This window comes from Monodon monoceros, unplaced genomic scaffold (genome assembly GCF_005190385.1).
Source record: "Monodon monoceros isolate NGI ecotype Baffin Bay Population unplaced genomic scaffold, NGI_Narwhal_1 Super_Scaffold_17, whole genome shotgun sequence".
NCBI classification, from domain to species: domain Eukaryota; kingdom Metazoa; phylum Chordata; class Mammalia; order Artiodactyla; family Monodontidae; genus Monodon; species Monodon monoceros.
This window is the reverse complement of record NW_021703773.1, coordinates 5,500,605-5,517,195: the sequence shown is the minus strand read 5'-3', so window position 1 is coordinate 5,517,195 and position 16,591 is coordinate 5,500,605. Positions and strand designations below refer to the sequence as shown.

General features: G+C 39.1%; 1 protein-coding gene across 6 annotated transcripts in view; it reads right to left on the bottom strand.

Annotated features, from left to right (window-relative positions):
• The window catches only part of NSD3 (nuclear receptor binding SET domain protein 3), a 109,262-nt gene that overhangs the window by 28,910 nt on the left and 63,761 nt on the right, over positions 1 to 16,591 (bottom strand). For 5 of the 6 annotated variants that reach the window (XM_029226701.1, XM_029226706.1, XM_029226705.1 and 2 more), the window contains exons 9-14: positions 14,516 to 14,561; positions 11,448 to 11,578; positions 10,956 to 11,084; positions 10,187 to 10,313; positions 3,068 to 3,265; positions 2,432 to 2,605 (exon numbers count right to left, since the gene is read on the bottom strand). In XM_029226701.1, coding sequence (XP_029082534.1) covers positions 2,432 to 2,605; positions 3,068 to 3,265; positions 10,187 to 10,313; positions 10,956 to 11,084; positions 11,448 to 11,578; positions 14,516 to 14,561 — 805 coding nt within the window. Of the gene's footprint in view, positions 1 to 2,431; positions 2,606 to 3,067; positions 3,266 to 10,186; positions 10,314 to 10,955; positions 11,085 to 11,447; positions 11,579 to 11,954; positions 13,618 to 14,515; positions 14,562 to 16,591 lie in introns of those variants that run through there. The other variant, XM_029226707.1, reaches the window with a different exon arrangement.

Below are 16,591 nucleotides of genomic sequence, written 5' to 3'. Positions count from 1 at the left end.
AATTGCCAAATTGATAAGATGCAAACAGCACCCTGTTGTTAAAACATGAGTTTTCCCCTCATTTCCATTATCTCAAGCTTTTAATCAAGGCATATAACTTAAACTTAACAAAATGGTTAGAAGTTTCTCTAAAACTAGGTTCCTTGACAATGGGTCATTTTCTGTCTGTCTTAAAGGAAAACACCTGCTTTAAAGGTCACCCAATTATTAAATGAAACAGAGCAAAAGAAAATATTGGTCGATATACTTAACTGATGGTACTTGATTCAGAATATACTCCAAAGTAAGCCAACATGATAGTTTTAGACTTGGTATTTAAAATGTTGGCTCAGTTACTTACACACACACCCACACACACCAACACACCTATACACCCACACCCCTCCACCCCTCCTAGTAAAAGTGAGTAAAAGTGAGTGCCTAGAAGGGTAGAATAAAATATTTACAAAGTGATAGACTTTATGTTATCACTGACACTCATCTATTTGAAAGTCCTAAAGCTAGTCATTCAGTTGATAATTCAGTATTTTCATCCTAGCATTATTTTCTTAGGAGTGGAGAGATGGAAAAGGCACGTGACTTTTTATTTCTTTGACTAATACAGTGTGGCACGAAACACTTCAGACCTTCTTCCCCCGTGCCATCCAGACTTCAGAGCAGGACGCAGCTGTCGTCACTACTCTACACAACACTTCCTTCTACCTGCAGACCGCCCCGCGCACTTTCAAACTGAAAAACTCAAAGCAGTGTGTACAATGGACCCAGGAGGCTGCCATGCAAAGGACTACCACTTACTTAATCTTGTACCGTCCACCCCCTCTGGTTATTTTTCTTTTTTTTAATGAGAGTTTCAAAACCAAAACAACTCAAGATCTATCATACTAGCTAAATTCTATTAAAAATACTCTATAGTACTTTCACCAAATTAAAAGAACTGTCTCCTAAAGCAAAAAAACAAAAACAGGAACTTCCCTGGTGGCGCAGTGGTTAAGAATCTGCCTGCCAGTGCAGGGGACACGGGTTCGAGCCCTGGTCCAAGAAGATCCCACATGCCGCGGAGCAACTCAGCCCATACGCCACAACTACTGAGCCTGCGCTCTAGAGCCCAGGAGGCACAGCTACTGAGCCCCCGTGCCACAACTACTGAAGCCCGCATGCCTGGAGCCCATGCTCCACAACAGGAGAAGCCACCATGATGAGAAGCCCGCGCACCGCAATGAACAGTAGCCCTCGCTCGCTGCAACTAGAGATGGCCCGTGCGTGCAGCAAAGACGACCCGAAGTGGCCAAAAATAATTTAAAAAAAAGATAAATAAATTAATAAAAAAACAAACAAAAAAACCAAAAACAAATAAAAAACAAAACATGATCCAAAACTTCATTTTCAGTATGGGCTAAATATAATCTAACAGGCCTGATATGCCACACAGTCCTTTCAAATATTTCACACTAAGGGAAGTTTAGAAAACTTAGTAGCACTTATGAGTAAACAAAAAAACAAAAAAACTGCACTTGGGGATATTAGTTGTTTCTAAAATGCTTACTAAACACTAAAAATTCCTTTATTATAATATAGCTGAGACGCTCTGTAAAGTTGGGTACTCTGTATCATATTCAACTGAAAAAGTTCTACTTTATATTTATTACGAACTCAAGTTCACTGATGCCCTCAGGGACGCAATATTGTTTTGAAGTGATCAACCTTAAGTGGCAGACTTAAATATCAACAGCTGGCAAGTAAGAAAGCCTGTACTGCAGGCTCTTAACTAATACGCCACATATGTTGCCTTGGCTGTATTCCACCAGGTCTTCCTCAATGCCAGACCAAAACATGATAAAATACAACATAAACAATTAAAAAATAAATGTGCTCTTCTTCCCTTCCAAGTGAAATCTCAATTAGTTGAAAACTCTGGATTAAAGAATATGACATGAGAAGAGTCTACTTCGAATAGAAGAACTGTTTGCACAAGGGAAGAGAGCTGATCCTTGAACAATGCCGCGGTCAGGTGTGTGGACCGCCACGCAGTTGGAATCCCCTGTAACTTTAAGTTGCCCCCCCTCACCACCTGTGGATTCCACCAACCTTCAATCACGTAGTACTGGAGTACGCCACTGAGAAAAATGTGCACAGAGTGGATCTGCGCAGTTCAAACCCATGTGGTTCAAGGGTCAACTGTAGATTAATCTTTTGATGCTCCAAATAGGAACACTAAGGACTCATCTATAATTCTAAGTTACTAAACAGATGTAGATTTTAGCTTAATTTATGGAAGAATTAATATTCTAACAGTTTGAGTGTCTAATGTTATAAAAGGGACGAGTTACTGGAAGTGTTAATCTCTCTCAGGGATATTACTGAAACTCGATTTTAATGGGGGAAATATGCCAATGAACCCAGAAAGACATAAAGAGAAAAGGCTGACACTCACCTCTTGCACAAACGAAACAAAAGCCTACATTTACAGCAGAGGAAGAGTTACTGCTCCGTTTGGAATGATTACTACAGATGAGAACGTAGGAAGACACAAATATGCTGCCGGCAGCAATGCAAGCATCTCCAGAGTGGTAGGCTACTGGGCACCTCAAACATCTCATCATGCGACCTGTTGAAAGACAATCAAAAAGGAATCTATGTAAGAAAGAATCAGCTGATATAAAATGAGATCTTTTGGGATCCAATGTGATGCTGGTTACAGTAATACAAAAATCTTTTTCTTCCCTAGTTTGACTCTGCTGTTCCTATGCTGTATGGCCCCTAAATGCAGTGCTCATCTAGAGGTCACTCAAAGAAAAATGTGTCTGTGCCAGTGCTGGAGAGATGCTGGTCTCCAATATGGCACCTGTTTAAGGAATTTTCAAGGGTAATTTTGAACATATGGAATTTTCTTCCCATGGTCTGAATTAGAACCTAGAATCCACTTACCTTACTATCTTTTGTGGCTGAGCTGTAATAGCTATAGATAAACAGAGGGAAAATGCCTGGTGTTCTTTATAATAATATAAAATACTGTTTGCTACTGAACTTACAAAAAAAACAACTGTCCCCTTCCTTAGCTCTGTTTTACCTTTACTTGCTTTGTGGATATCTTTCTCCATACAGCAGGCAGAGCAGCAGTGCTGGGGACAGCGGAATCCTTTTGATTCAAAGATGGCAGTGGGGAATTTGCGGACACAGGCTTCATGGTAAAATTTCCCACAAGCACCAACAGAGCAACGCTTCACGTCTGTACCAGACACTTTACATGAAAAACACGGGTGCTCTCCTGGAAAATTGGTGAGGAACACAGATTAAATAAAATCTGATTAAAGCATATTCCTTTTAAATAGAAGCAGTCACTGACACCGAAGAACTAATCCCCAAAGATTCTACTATTGTGTGTAAGATTTTTAACATACAAAAAAGGCACTGAAAATAGTTAAGTTAAAATATGACTTAATAAAACTTGCTAGAATAATTGATTTGCTACAATAATTGATCGTCAATTTGAGGATATAGCACCAAGAACAATTTAGATCTCCACTTGTCATTTTATACTGAAATTCCATAGAAAATCTAGAACAGAATTTTCAACACCTGGCACCTGAGAGTGGCAAGGTCTTCCCAACATAGAATAAAGAAATTACCGATAAAAAGGCAGATTCCATTAGATAATCACAATTTCCATTTGTAAAACAGACATAAAATGAAAACTCATAATCCTAATAAAAACAGAAAGTTATATCTACACATCTTATTCAAACTGTAGAAAATCAAGGACAAACAGAAAATATTAAAATCACCCACAGAAAAAGACAACTACCTTCAAAGACGCAAGACTGCTGACTGAAAGAGAAAGATGGAAGCCAGAAAACAGGGGATGCTATCAGTAAGCGCTCAAAGAAAACTGTCACCAGCCAGAATTCTACGCCCAGTGAATGTACTCTTTTTTTTTTTTTTTTTTTTTTTTTGCGGTACGCGGGCCTCTCACTGTTGTGGCCTCTCCCGTTGCAGAGCACAGGCTCCGGACACGCAGGCTCAGCGGCCATGGCTCACAGGCCCAGCCGCTCTGTGGCATGTGGGATCTTCCCAGACCAGGGCATGAACCCACGTCCCCTGCATCAGCAGGCAGACTCTCAACCACTGCGCCACCAGGGAAGCCCTGAATGTACTCTTCAAGAAGGAAGTGAAGTCATGGGGAGAATTAATAAAACCAAAAGTTGGTTCTTTGAAAAAGGTTAATAAACTGATATCCCTGGAAACAAGTAACTAATAAAAAAAGGGAAAAAAAACAACAATGTTAACATCAGAAATGAAAAATGATACATCACTACAAATCCTACAGTTGTTTAAAAAATAATAAAAGGACATCACTATATTTTTGCCAATAAATTTGAAAATTTAGATAAATCAACAGATTCCTAGAAAAACAGAACTTACCAACACTGGCACAAAAATATTAAATAGAAAAAATGACAGCTCTATAATCTATTTAAGAAATTGAAACTATAATTAGAAACCTTCCAACACTAGAAACCTTCCAACTGCCAAACATGTTAAGAAAGAAACAATTAGAATAGAAAAGAAAAAAAAACGGAACAAGTGAAAAACAGATGTAGAAAAATAAATGCAACAAGGATGACAAAGGATTATGTTTTGTTATATAAAGAGTTCACATATGATGTTATCACTTATATGTAGAATCTAAAAAATAAAACAAATTAATGAAAATAACAAAACAGGGACTTCCCTGGTGGCACAGTGGTTAAGAATCCACCAGCCAGGGCTTCCCTGGTGGCACAGTGGTTGAGAGTCCGCCTGCCGATGCAGGGGACACGGGTTCGTGCCCCGGTCCACGAGGATCCCACATGCAGCGGAGGGGCTGGGCCCGTGAGCCATGGCCGCTGAGCCTGCGTGTCCGGACCGCTGAGCCTGCGTGTCCGGAGCCTGTGCTCTGCAGTGGGAGAGGCCACGACAGTGAGAGGTCCATGTACTGAAAAAAAAAAAAAAAAGAATCCACCGGCCAATGCAGGGGACACGGGTTTGAGCCCTGGTCCAGGAAGATCCCACATGCTGCGGAACAACTAAGCCTGTGCGCCACAACTACTGAGCCTGCGCTCTAGAGCCCGCGAGCCACAACTACTGAGCCTGCGTGCTGCAACTACTGAAGGCTGCACGTCTAGATCCCGTAAGCCACAACTACTGAAGCCTGCGTGGCTAAAGCCCGTGCTCTGCAACAAGAGAAGCCACCGCAATGGGAAGCCCGCGCACCGCAACAAAGGGTAGCCTCCGCTCACCGCACCTAGAGAAAAGCCTGCACACAGCAATGAAGATGGAACCCAGCCAAAAAATAAATAAAATCTTAAAAAAAAAAAAGGAAATAACAAAACAGTCTCACAGATACAGAGAAGAAACTAATGGTTACCACTGGGGAGAGGAATGGGGGGAGGGGCACTAGATGGGGCAGGGGTTTAAGAGGTACAAACTACTATACATAATAAAATAGGTAAGATACAAGAATATATTGTACAGCACAGGGAATACAGCCAATATTTTATAACAACTTTAAAAGTAATATAATCTATATTGAATCATTATGTTGTACGCCTGAAACTAATATAATATTATAAACCAACTATACTTTAACCAATTAATCAATACAAAATAAAGCAGAATCATGGGGGAAAAAAGAGTTCACATATGGAGAAAATATATGTAACATATACAAGAAAAGATAAGAAGACTTATAAAGAACTATAAATCAATGTAGAAACGGCCTAATATAAAAGTGGACAACTAGTATGAACAGGAAATTGACAGAAAGCAGAAAGACAGATAGCCAATAAACATATGCCAAAATGCTCAACTTTGCTAGTAATCAGATAAATACTAACTAAAACCACAAGTGACATTTTAAAAATTCATCAAATAGGAAAAAACTTAGAATCTGATAATACCCATCATTGATCAGGGCGTGGAGAAACAGGCACTCTTATGTACTGCTGGTAGGAGTTTAAGTTGGAAGGAACTGTCTTAGAAGGCAACAGGGCAGTATCCATTCTAAAAGGAGGCATTGACTTCCTGTGGCCTAGAAATTCTATAATACTCCTTGCTGTCTGTGTTAGAGGGAAGACTTGTACGTATAAAAGGATGTTGACTGAAGCATTGTTTGCAACCGCATACGACTGAAAGCTGTAATTATCTGTCTTTTAAAATTAGGATTAGCGTTTTCCTTTTGTGTCTGTGTTACATATGGAAATCATAAGTGACTATTTATTTGGATATCATCTTTTGGGAAGTGTTCAAGTCTTTTGCCCATTTTTCTTATGATGCTATAAAATTCTGAAGGACAAAAAATACAAGGAATAGTTTTTTGTTTTGATTTTTTACAGAAAGTTATATTTGGTTTTGGAAGTACCTAACCATTACAAATTGTCTAAGTCATAAAACTCCTTTAAAATCAGGAGTTAAAACTGTGATACTCAAATTTTTGTTGTTGTTAACTAGCTTTGTTGTAGAAATAAAATAGAGCAGTGTTAAACTGGCTGAATTATAAAAATTCTTTAAAATTAGTACTTACAACTGTGACATTCAAAATTTTTTTTTTTTTGGCTTCGTTATACAAATAAAACAGAGTACAGCAGGGTTATTTTTGTTGTTGATGTCCTGTTGCATATATATTATTTCAAACTATATTTTAACATATTGGTAGATCTGAAAGCAATAGTACTGTTTTGTTTTGTTTTTTAAATAAATTTATTTATTTATTTATTTTTGGCTGCATCAGGTCTTTGTTGCTGCACACAGGATTTCTTTAGTTGTGGCGAGCAGGGGCTACTCTTTGTTGCGGTGCATGGGTTTCTCATTGCTGTGGCTTCTCTTGTTGCGGAGCACGGGCTCAGCTGCTCCGCGGCATGTGGGATCTTCCCGGACCAGGGCTCGAACCCGTGTGCCCTGCATTGGCAGGCGGATTCCGAACCACTGTGCCACCAGGGAAGGCCAATAGTACTGTTTTTAAAAACTTTTAGGGCTTCCCTGGTGGCGCAGTGGTTCGGAATCCGCCTGCCAATGCAGGGCACACGGGTTCGAGCCCTGGTCCGGGAAGATCCCACATGCCGCGGAGCAGCTGAGCCCGTGCGCCACAACTACTGAGCTTGAGCTCTAGAGCCCACGAGCCACAGCTACTGAGCCCGTGCACTGCAACTACTGAAGCCCGGGGGCCTAGAGCTCATGCTCTGCAACAAGAGAAGCCACCGCAATGAGAAGCCCGCGCACCACAACGAAGAGTAGCCCCCGCTCACTGCAACTAGAGAAAGCCCGCGCGCAGCAACAAAGACCCAATGCAGCCAAAAATAAATAAATAAAATAAATATTTTCTTAAAAACCATAAAAAAATAAAATAACTTATAGAAATTTTAAAAATTAAAAGAAAATTATTTTAAAGTTTAAAAGGTGTGACTTTACCTAATGCATAAACTGCCCTACGTAAAAATGAAATAGGCTTTCACTTGCATAATGATCAAAGTAAGTCTAATATAAATGAAAATTGTTGTAATTAGTGGTACCGTCACACTAACAGAGCTGACTGAGCTATAAACCCCTGTGAGACTTACGTTTAGAGCTCCAGCATGGGCACGCTTCCACTACCCTCCCCTCCTCACTAGCACATGGTCTTCCTTTAGAATAAGAAAGTAATAAGTAAAATTACCTGTTACACATTTTATTCAAAAGGGCAAATGAAAATGCTTTCTTTCCAGAAATCACATTTGTCTTAAACAACAGAAAGTGGCAGTATAAGAACTTATCAGGCATGTACCCTGTAATACTTTTTACATGTGAAGTGTTTTATCTTTTGATAAACAAAAAAAGACTTCGTAAATGATCTTAAACAATGGTTTGAAGAATCTGAGTTTTCACTCCTAGTATGTTGGTAGTGTACCACATTGGTATCAAACTGATTTTCATGTGATAGTAAATATATCAAAAGCAGTTTGAAAAACAATTACTTTTGTGGTTTTGATTTGCATTTCCTGGATTACTAATGATGTTGAACATTTTTTCATGTCTTACTAGCCATTTGTGTATATCTTTGGAGAAATGTCTCTTCAAGTCCTTTGCCCAATTTTGAATTGGGTTATTTGGGGGTTTTTGGTGTTTTCTTCTAAGAGTTTTATAGTTTCAGTTCTTATGTTTTGGTTTTTGATCCATTTTGAATTAATTTTTGTGTATGGTATAAGATAAGGGTCCAACTTCTTTTGCATGTGGATCTAATTTTCCCAGCACCATTTATTGAAAAGACTATCCTTTCCCCATTGAACAGTGTTTGCACCCTTGTTAAAAAAATCATTTGACCATATATGTGAGTTTATTTCTGGGCTCCCTATTCTATTCTATTGGTTTACATGCCTTTATGCCAGTACCACACTGCTTTAATTACTGTAGCTTTGTAGTAAATTTTGAAATCAGAAAGTGTGAGTCCTCCAACTTTGTTCTACTTAATTGTTTTTAAAGCAAATTTCCTTCTTAAATTTTCTGTTAGTTGTGTACCCAATTAGATTATATCGAACCTTTGTTGGCAGAATTCTGCTGGATTCTATAGTTAGAAGAGAAGCCCTAAGAGTGTTTTAATACTGAGATACATGGTCCTTCCTATCAGTAACTTATCAGGCTGCACATCTGAATGCTTAATGGGGCCAGGCAGATTACATCAATGACTGAGTGACAGGGTTTTAGAAAAAGTGTCTGGTAGGGAATGTGGGGAACAAGGAGTATGTGCCTGATCCAAGTTAACACATTCAAAACTCATTCTGAGGGCCAAACAAAACAATGTGCAGATAATCTGACCCTGAGGCTGCCAGCTGGCAAACTGTTCAAAAGCTTTACTGCAGAGTCTAAATGTGATAAATAAAATGATATTTTACATAGGGAAAAAATATAAGTTATTTGTTTAAAACAGCTTGTGTAGCTTAATTTTTGCCTGTGTATGTAGGTGAGCGTGTGTGTGTATGTGGTCAGGATATGTGATATGTGATCCCCATCCTACTGAGTCAAGGTGGCAGAAGGCAACGGTAAAGGGCAAGGACTCTGGGGTCAAGCTCTGCCTCCTGGGCCTGAACCCCAGTTTCACCATGTGTGTCTTTGTGACTCTGGGCAAGGCTGGAAAACAAACTCTCTAATCCTCAGTTCCACATTCTGTAAAATGGAAATAATAATAGTATCTATCTCATAATGTAGTGAGGAGCAAATGAGATAAGAAGATAAAACGCTTAGTACTAAGAGCACCTGGCATTTAGAAAGTATTTGGTTAAAAACAAAGTTACTGTTCTAATGGAATCTAGAATATACAAAGGATTTTTGGAGGCCTACGAGTAAAAAAGAATAAAATAAGTATCTATGAGAATCCAAATAATGGGAGGAAAGGAGTAGGAAAATAATAAGGTACAAAGGTAAGGTCAGCATATCGTAAATACTTGACATCCAATTGGCTCATAGCTTCTCACAGCAAAACCAAAACAAAACCCACAAAAATATGTGAACATGGTTCCTAGAAGCACTACCAGGCCATCTCCAGGTGACTTTTCACTTACCTTATTGGTACAAATTAAACAATTCTATTTTCTGCTTTCCATGACTTAACTAGAATCATGGCTACACAGAGAAGAAATATAAACTTACATATTTCTTTCTCTGTAAGTTATTTTGACAGGTGGCAGTCTATACATGGGGTACAAGAGACAAATGATGACTCCAAAACCCCCATGTTTTAAAAACAATTTCTGATAGTTCCATCTTTCCACTAAAAATACAATCCCCATGGTTATAGTCTGTGATGGACACTTATTCTGGTCTATAAAGTCAAGGGATTTTAGATCAATTTATTGAGCACAAAAATCTCAAACCCACCTGAAAAATAATTCACTCTACAAACTTTGTATAGCTCTTTAGATAAAACATAAATACATCTCGATGATTTGACAGATTTTATGGTAAAGGCACTAGTGGGAGGAGATCTGACAATAATATTACGAACTGCTCTTTTGATGTCAGGAAGCCTAATCACTGGATGGTCTTAATTTGTTGGAATAGCTATGGGAGAGGAGATACGAGCTACATAAACATGGTAAGAGAGTGTGACGTCATGGGAGATGCGGGCACTGCACTTTCTCCACCCTCACCCCCATCTTCTCACATCTACCAGGACGCTCACCAGTTTTACATTCGACGCAGATGAACTTTCCATCAGGGAATGATGTCAATCCCAGGCACTCCAGGTGGAAGTGTTTGCAGCACTCTCCCTCGCAAGGAATCAGAGAATCCCCAGAGCTTTCACAGATCTGTAACATGGCAAAAAAACCCCAGCTGTTCTCAAACTGTAGCAGGCATCAGGACCACTGGGGGGGGGGGTCTGTTAAGACACAGATTACTGGGTCCACAGTTTCTGATTCAGCGGGTCTCGGGTGGGGCTCGAGAATCTGCATTTCCAATAAGCACCCTGACAATGCCCATGCTGCTGGTCCTTGGCCCTCACTTTGAGAACCGCTGAACCAGATAACTATTTCCAGACCCAATATGTATAAAGTTTAAAAGTCATACTTGATCTTTTATGATTCCTTCTTTGGAATCTGCATACTTTAACTCTTCTTCAGAGTGCAAAGCAGTATTTTTCAAAAAGGGTAAATATACATTAAAAACTTTAATACCAACTTCAATTTGAGAAGATGTTTTTGAAGTCAGCCATCTGTCATTTACTTCCAATTAGTAAGGGAGCATCACAATGAAGACTGGCACTTACACGTGAATAGTAAGTATTCCAACTCCGAAAGGGAAGAAAAGAGCCTGAAGTGGCTTGTAGATCTGTAGCTTGAAAGCAGTATCATAACTTAGAAAGATACTAACCTCTCAAACAGGAGGGAAGTGTATTACTGGCAGGATATTACAGCCTTTGGTTCAAGCTGCAGGACAGGTTGCCTGCCTACCTGACATACAGTGTCCTTCCTACTCATTCCCGTGCCTCTTCTTGACAAACTTGAATCCACAGACTGCACGTCAGAAGCATCTGCGTCTGCAGTAGCTGAAGGGCTATCGACCTGCTTTCCAAAGCCTACCTACATGGAAAACAGAACACATTTTTAAGAAAAACAAAAGTTTCCTCAAAATTAGGTGCTACGAAAATCCTAGTAAGACTTGCTCAAAGAAACCTTCACACAACCTCTTCCTCCCTTCTAAAACCCCTGGATACCCAATGTCTGGTGTTTTGAGAGAAACTGTTACAATTAAAAAACTACGCTCCTGTTAATGTAAGAGGTCAGCAAAATTAAGAGACCCATAAGTTACAAAATGATTTCTTTTCTACCAGCACTTAAAAAAAAATTCCCTGTTCTCGCCGAGAAAGTGAGGCAAAGCACTACTTGGTTGCTTGGTCTGGCAAAGCGAGACAACACTGCACCCAGGCCCTGGGACATATTTACCTGCAGGTCACTCAGTCCTCTGGAATCGGAGTCAGACGTGTCTCTGTACGTGGAACTAGCCATTTCTACATCAGTTGAGGCGCGGCTCCTTTTCTTTAGAGGTTTACAGGAATCTGAAATCTCGCTGGCACCTTAATACAACACACCGAAATTAATCCTAAAATAGTACTTAAAGTTTGTTGTTTTAATTTTTTTGTGGGAGAATATTTTCTTTCCCCAAACTCATCTGTAGTGTGAAAAAAAGCATAGCTCTCTTTGTAACACTGAAGTCACGAGTCAAAATTTCATAAGCTTCTGACCTTCCTGATGGTGAGTGATGTAATTTACAACCGCTCTATTAAAACACTTAATTCCGTGCTCCTGCTCTAAAGCTATTTTCGGGCAACAGAGCCCAAGTTCCAACCTAAAAACCAATGCTATCAAAACTGTAGGACAGCTGATCGATTTGGAGCAATCCAAAGAACCATTCAATTTGGAGGGGGAAGACATAAAACCCAACACACTGTGTAGCTTACAAATATGGTCGCAGAGACACCTCCATCTTGTTTTTATTAGGGATGTGACAAATCTTTGATTTGTATTCGATTCGTACACGGATAGTGCCATTTTCCCCCGAATTTTGCAATTCAGTTGATTATTGCCCCCCAGATAAATCCTGGATGTTCACAATTGTTCATCTGAGACTTCCTGGGTGAAGGGCATTTACTGTGACCATTACAAGTGTTGCAGCACAGCTACATACGTCATGCCATCTAGGAGGCACAGTGCTGAGGGCTGTAAACAGACAATGTTCAAGTGCAGCCAAATCACGAAGAGCTGGATGAGAGGCCTCTGTGTGGACTTGGTGAGGGAAGGAATAAATATGAAAAAAAAAAAAAAAAGGCAGAGAATAGTGTGGAATTTTTTTTTTAAAACGGTGTGTAATACAAATCCAGCCAAAACAATAGTGCAAAAAGTTACAAAGCAACAATCTCTTGGGCTAATGCGGTATAGGCTATACAGAAACAGCCACGATGAAATGTGCAGATCAGGCACGGTGAATACCAAGGAACCAAGGAGACGGTTAATATTTCAACCCACAGTTTGTGTTTTAGATTTTTTTCTCCCCCAAAATTTCCATACAACAAACAGACATCTAGATCAGCCCAGCAAGCTATGGTGGAAGTGTGCAGTCCAGAAGAGACCATGGAGAAACAGGTCTCCCGAGGCCATGAAGATCCGCAAAGGCTGAGCGGGAACAGCACTTGGTGTGCGGCACGGTCTGTGCAGGAGGATGTGGACCTCGTTAGACTGCTCAGGTTACTGGAACCTCGTTATCACATCCCATCCTACAAGGTTTTCACTGAATGTTTCCTTACATCTACAAATGAGGGTGCCTGCCCGTGTTAACGCTGATTTAAAAACACAAGTACACAAATCTATCTCTTTCATTGCTGGTGTATGGACCCAGAACACCACCACAAAATATTTCCTTGGCCTAAAAGATCACTGGATTAACAAGGAGTTTTAACAGAGGAACAGGAGTGCTGTACTGAGAGGCTTTCGAAGGGAAACACAGGTACCGCCATTTCCGATGAGTTTCTGAAAATGCTAGAAAAAGGACAGGCTGCCAAAGGCAGCCACCACGCTGTTCTCCATGATAACGGCACTAATGTTAAAAAAAATACGAGCTTTTAATGATTGTAATGTATACAGTTTGGGCTGTTTGGCAAAACCCTGCAGATGTGCATTAATGACGCTTTATTTAAAAAAAAAAACAAAAACAAAAACAAAAAAACCCAAAAACAGTCCATGTTGAAATTGATCAGTGTAAGTTAAACGGTGGTTTTTAGGCTGGACCCATGATTTAAGCTGTACCCATCCAGCTCAGACAAAAAAAAAAAAAAAAGAAAAGGAAAAAAAAATCATTTGAATGTTAAAGCAATTGTTCAGAGTCTTGAAAAAGAAATCAGGCAGGAAAATGCCCATAATGATGATTGGCAAAATCAAAATTGAAAACAAAGAAACTGTTTATCGAGCCGCCGACAAAGAAATCTTGCATGGAGACTACAAGTCTGGAGTTTCTGGGATGAAATTGTACAGGAATCTCAGTCCACAGTTTCCTCACTCGCTGCGGAGACGGAGCTGTCACTGAATCTGACAGAGCCCTGCACTCCCCGGTCCGCCGACCCTGTGGAATGGTGGAAACACAACGCAATCAGGCCTCCTAATCTCGCAGCGATCGCGATGTCTTTTCTTGGAGCTCCGCCAAGCAGTGTTCCCTCCGAGAGGCTGTTCAGTTCTGCTGAGGATCTCCACGGAGACCATCGCTGCAGACTTCTCCCCGAGAATGCAGAGAGGCTGGTGTTTTTTTTTTTTTTTTTTTTAAATAATGCAATTTGCCCAGAGTAAACTACAGGTATTAAATACAGTCTGATCTCACCAAAAACGCACGAATCATGCTATGGAGTTTGTACTGTAGTCAAATTGCACACAGAAAAGTACAGACTTAAGATTAAGGTTTCTTAAACTTTGTGCATATCTCAAATAGATTCTGCATAAGGTCATCAAATAATGGCCATAAATATGCTACGAATCATTTTAATATACAAAAAGATTTTACAGCACTGTAAAAATAAATGTGGTAAGATTTTTTTTTTTTCAATCAGGTTGTCTTGTCTGATTTGTCATAGTCCATGTTTGACCACTATTGACATAGCTACTATTCGGTATTCAGTCGAATACCAAAAAAAGTGGATTCGTCACATCCCTAGTTTATAAACCAGTGAAACCCCAGAATCTTATGGAGAAAAGTTGGAAACAGTATCAAGCCTACGTGGTGTTCTCCAATTTACCAAAACAAATAAGACTTTTCACATGGAGGCACAGAGTAAGATCAATTCTAAAAGACACACACGCACGCATGCGCGCACACACACACAAACACGGGAATACTTCAATTTCACACAAATTATCGACTGAAGAGCAACAAGTGATTTACAGAGACACACAAAAATACATGAAGTACAAATAATTCTTTCAAATTGTTTTTAATCAAGGAAATGCAGAGCAACATTATAATAACTCACCTTTTTGTAATCCAGTCTTCACTGTAGCCTGAGGAACTGTTTCAACCTGTTTGGACAGAAAAATACAGCATTAATGGGGAATTTTTTTTCACTTAATTAACAGAGGGAAAAAAAATAATACTTCGATCAATCTAAGTAATGATGAGTGATTAATGTATCTGAAATCTGGACTCGGTCCCATTTTCTGGTAAAGTTCTCTGTCTCAGGGTCAGGGAGGGTTTAAATTCTAGCTGCCTGTGCTGGATGCCAAGTGACAACACACAGCCACATGCTTTTGAGCAACGACCTTTCCCACCATTCCCTTGGTATATGAAAAGAACACAAATACTTTCCTCAGTGTCTGGGAGGCAGGAGAGGGGTTGTTTCTGCAACCAGCCCCGATGTTGCTATAAACCCCTCCCGCCCCAAAGACGTTAGGATAAATTTTTACTTACTATGATACTCAGGTTAATGTAACTCACGCCACTTTAAGACCCTTCCGCGCCTGCACTCACATCTAAGTTGCTGGGAATCAGGACCCTCTCTGTAGAGAGTGCTACAGGGCTCCATACAGCTGGAAGCTCAATACTTTTGCTGCTAGTACAAACTTAAGAAAATAAGTTTGTGATATTGCAAAAGCACTTTCTTGAGTGTCTTATGAACAGTGTCTTGATCCTACATTAGGAGAGCGAGATCAGAAGTTATTCTGCCAATGTTTATGTAAAACACGTGGTAATTTGAGGATTGAACCGTTGGAATTAAAGAAAGGATGCCATTTGGAGGAGTACCTGCTTAAGCTATGAATTGGATTTTATGTTTCTCTGAGTGGTGAAATATGCATGTTGCAACACATTTTGTAAATATTTAAGGATTATTCTAAGCTTTTTAAAAAAAATTTTATTTTTTTTTTACAACAAGTAAAAAAAACATACAACAGAAGTGCTTTTATAAGATACAATTAGTAATACAAATATAAAATCTTCTAAACAATCACTGGTATTGTTTTACTACTAACTATAAACACAGTGGCATTAACAATCCGTCCCATTTTTTGTACTCATTCTCCTTATTAATTTTAGACTGACTGGTCACAGACTGAATTTGGGAACCAGCTGGCAAAATCACAACTTCATTTTGGAAAGGAATACTGGAGATCTGCAAGAGGTTAGAAAGATTTTTTGGAATATAATTTCCTAAGTATGAAAGCTAATTATGATAAATGAATGACAAATTAGTATATTATTTAAATTTTTGTTAAATATTTCTGGGAAAACTGTTTTACATGTCTGATGATACCATAGAGTACCCACAAAATCACCTCTTAAGTTTGGAAGTTTAAAATTCTGAAGGAAATAATTTAAATAAAAAACTTCACATTCTTCCATATTTAAGTGGTTTTAAAAATATAAAGCCTATTGGAACTAATACTATTCACAATTCTTTTTGTTTAGTAGCAGCTGTCTGGGTATAAAACTGGATATTCTTTCACTTTAACAAATTAAGAAAAATTCTGACTGTGAATTTAAGTTAAAGGAGTTAACGATTTCCAAAAATTTCTTTGAAAAGGTAATTTAATATGCCTATTGCTGTACTGATTACACTGGCTGAATACCCTTCGGTCAAAAATACCCCTCCTTCTTTTTACATAAATAGTGTGTATCTGATAACTTAGTAACAGGTGAATGCCATTCCACTGGGAAAATAACATTCCAAAAAATCTGTGATACCAACAGAAAAACCAGATCATCTATGATTATCTGTTTCTTAAATAAAACTCTTATAGGTAAATTAATTTGGTCTGTTTAAAAAATAAAAATAATATATACCAGCAGCTTAAACCAAAAATTAAAATTAAAAAAAAAAAAGGGAACTCAATGATGGTTCCAAATAAAAATCACGAAAACATGAAATCATTTTGCTCGTAACTGAAATGTCAAAATCAATGTGAGGAATTCTTTAAAAGTCTTGTACCACTGACTTCCCATCTCCTGAAGCCTGATTGTTTTCTGTGAAAATGCTTGAAGCAGCATCACAGGGATGGTTGTATTAGGACTGGGCACTGGGATTCACCAGGACAGAAGCATTAGGTAGTCCGGA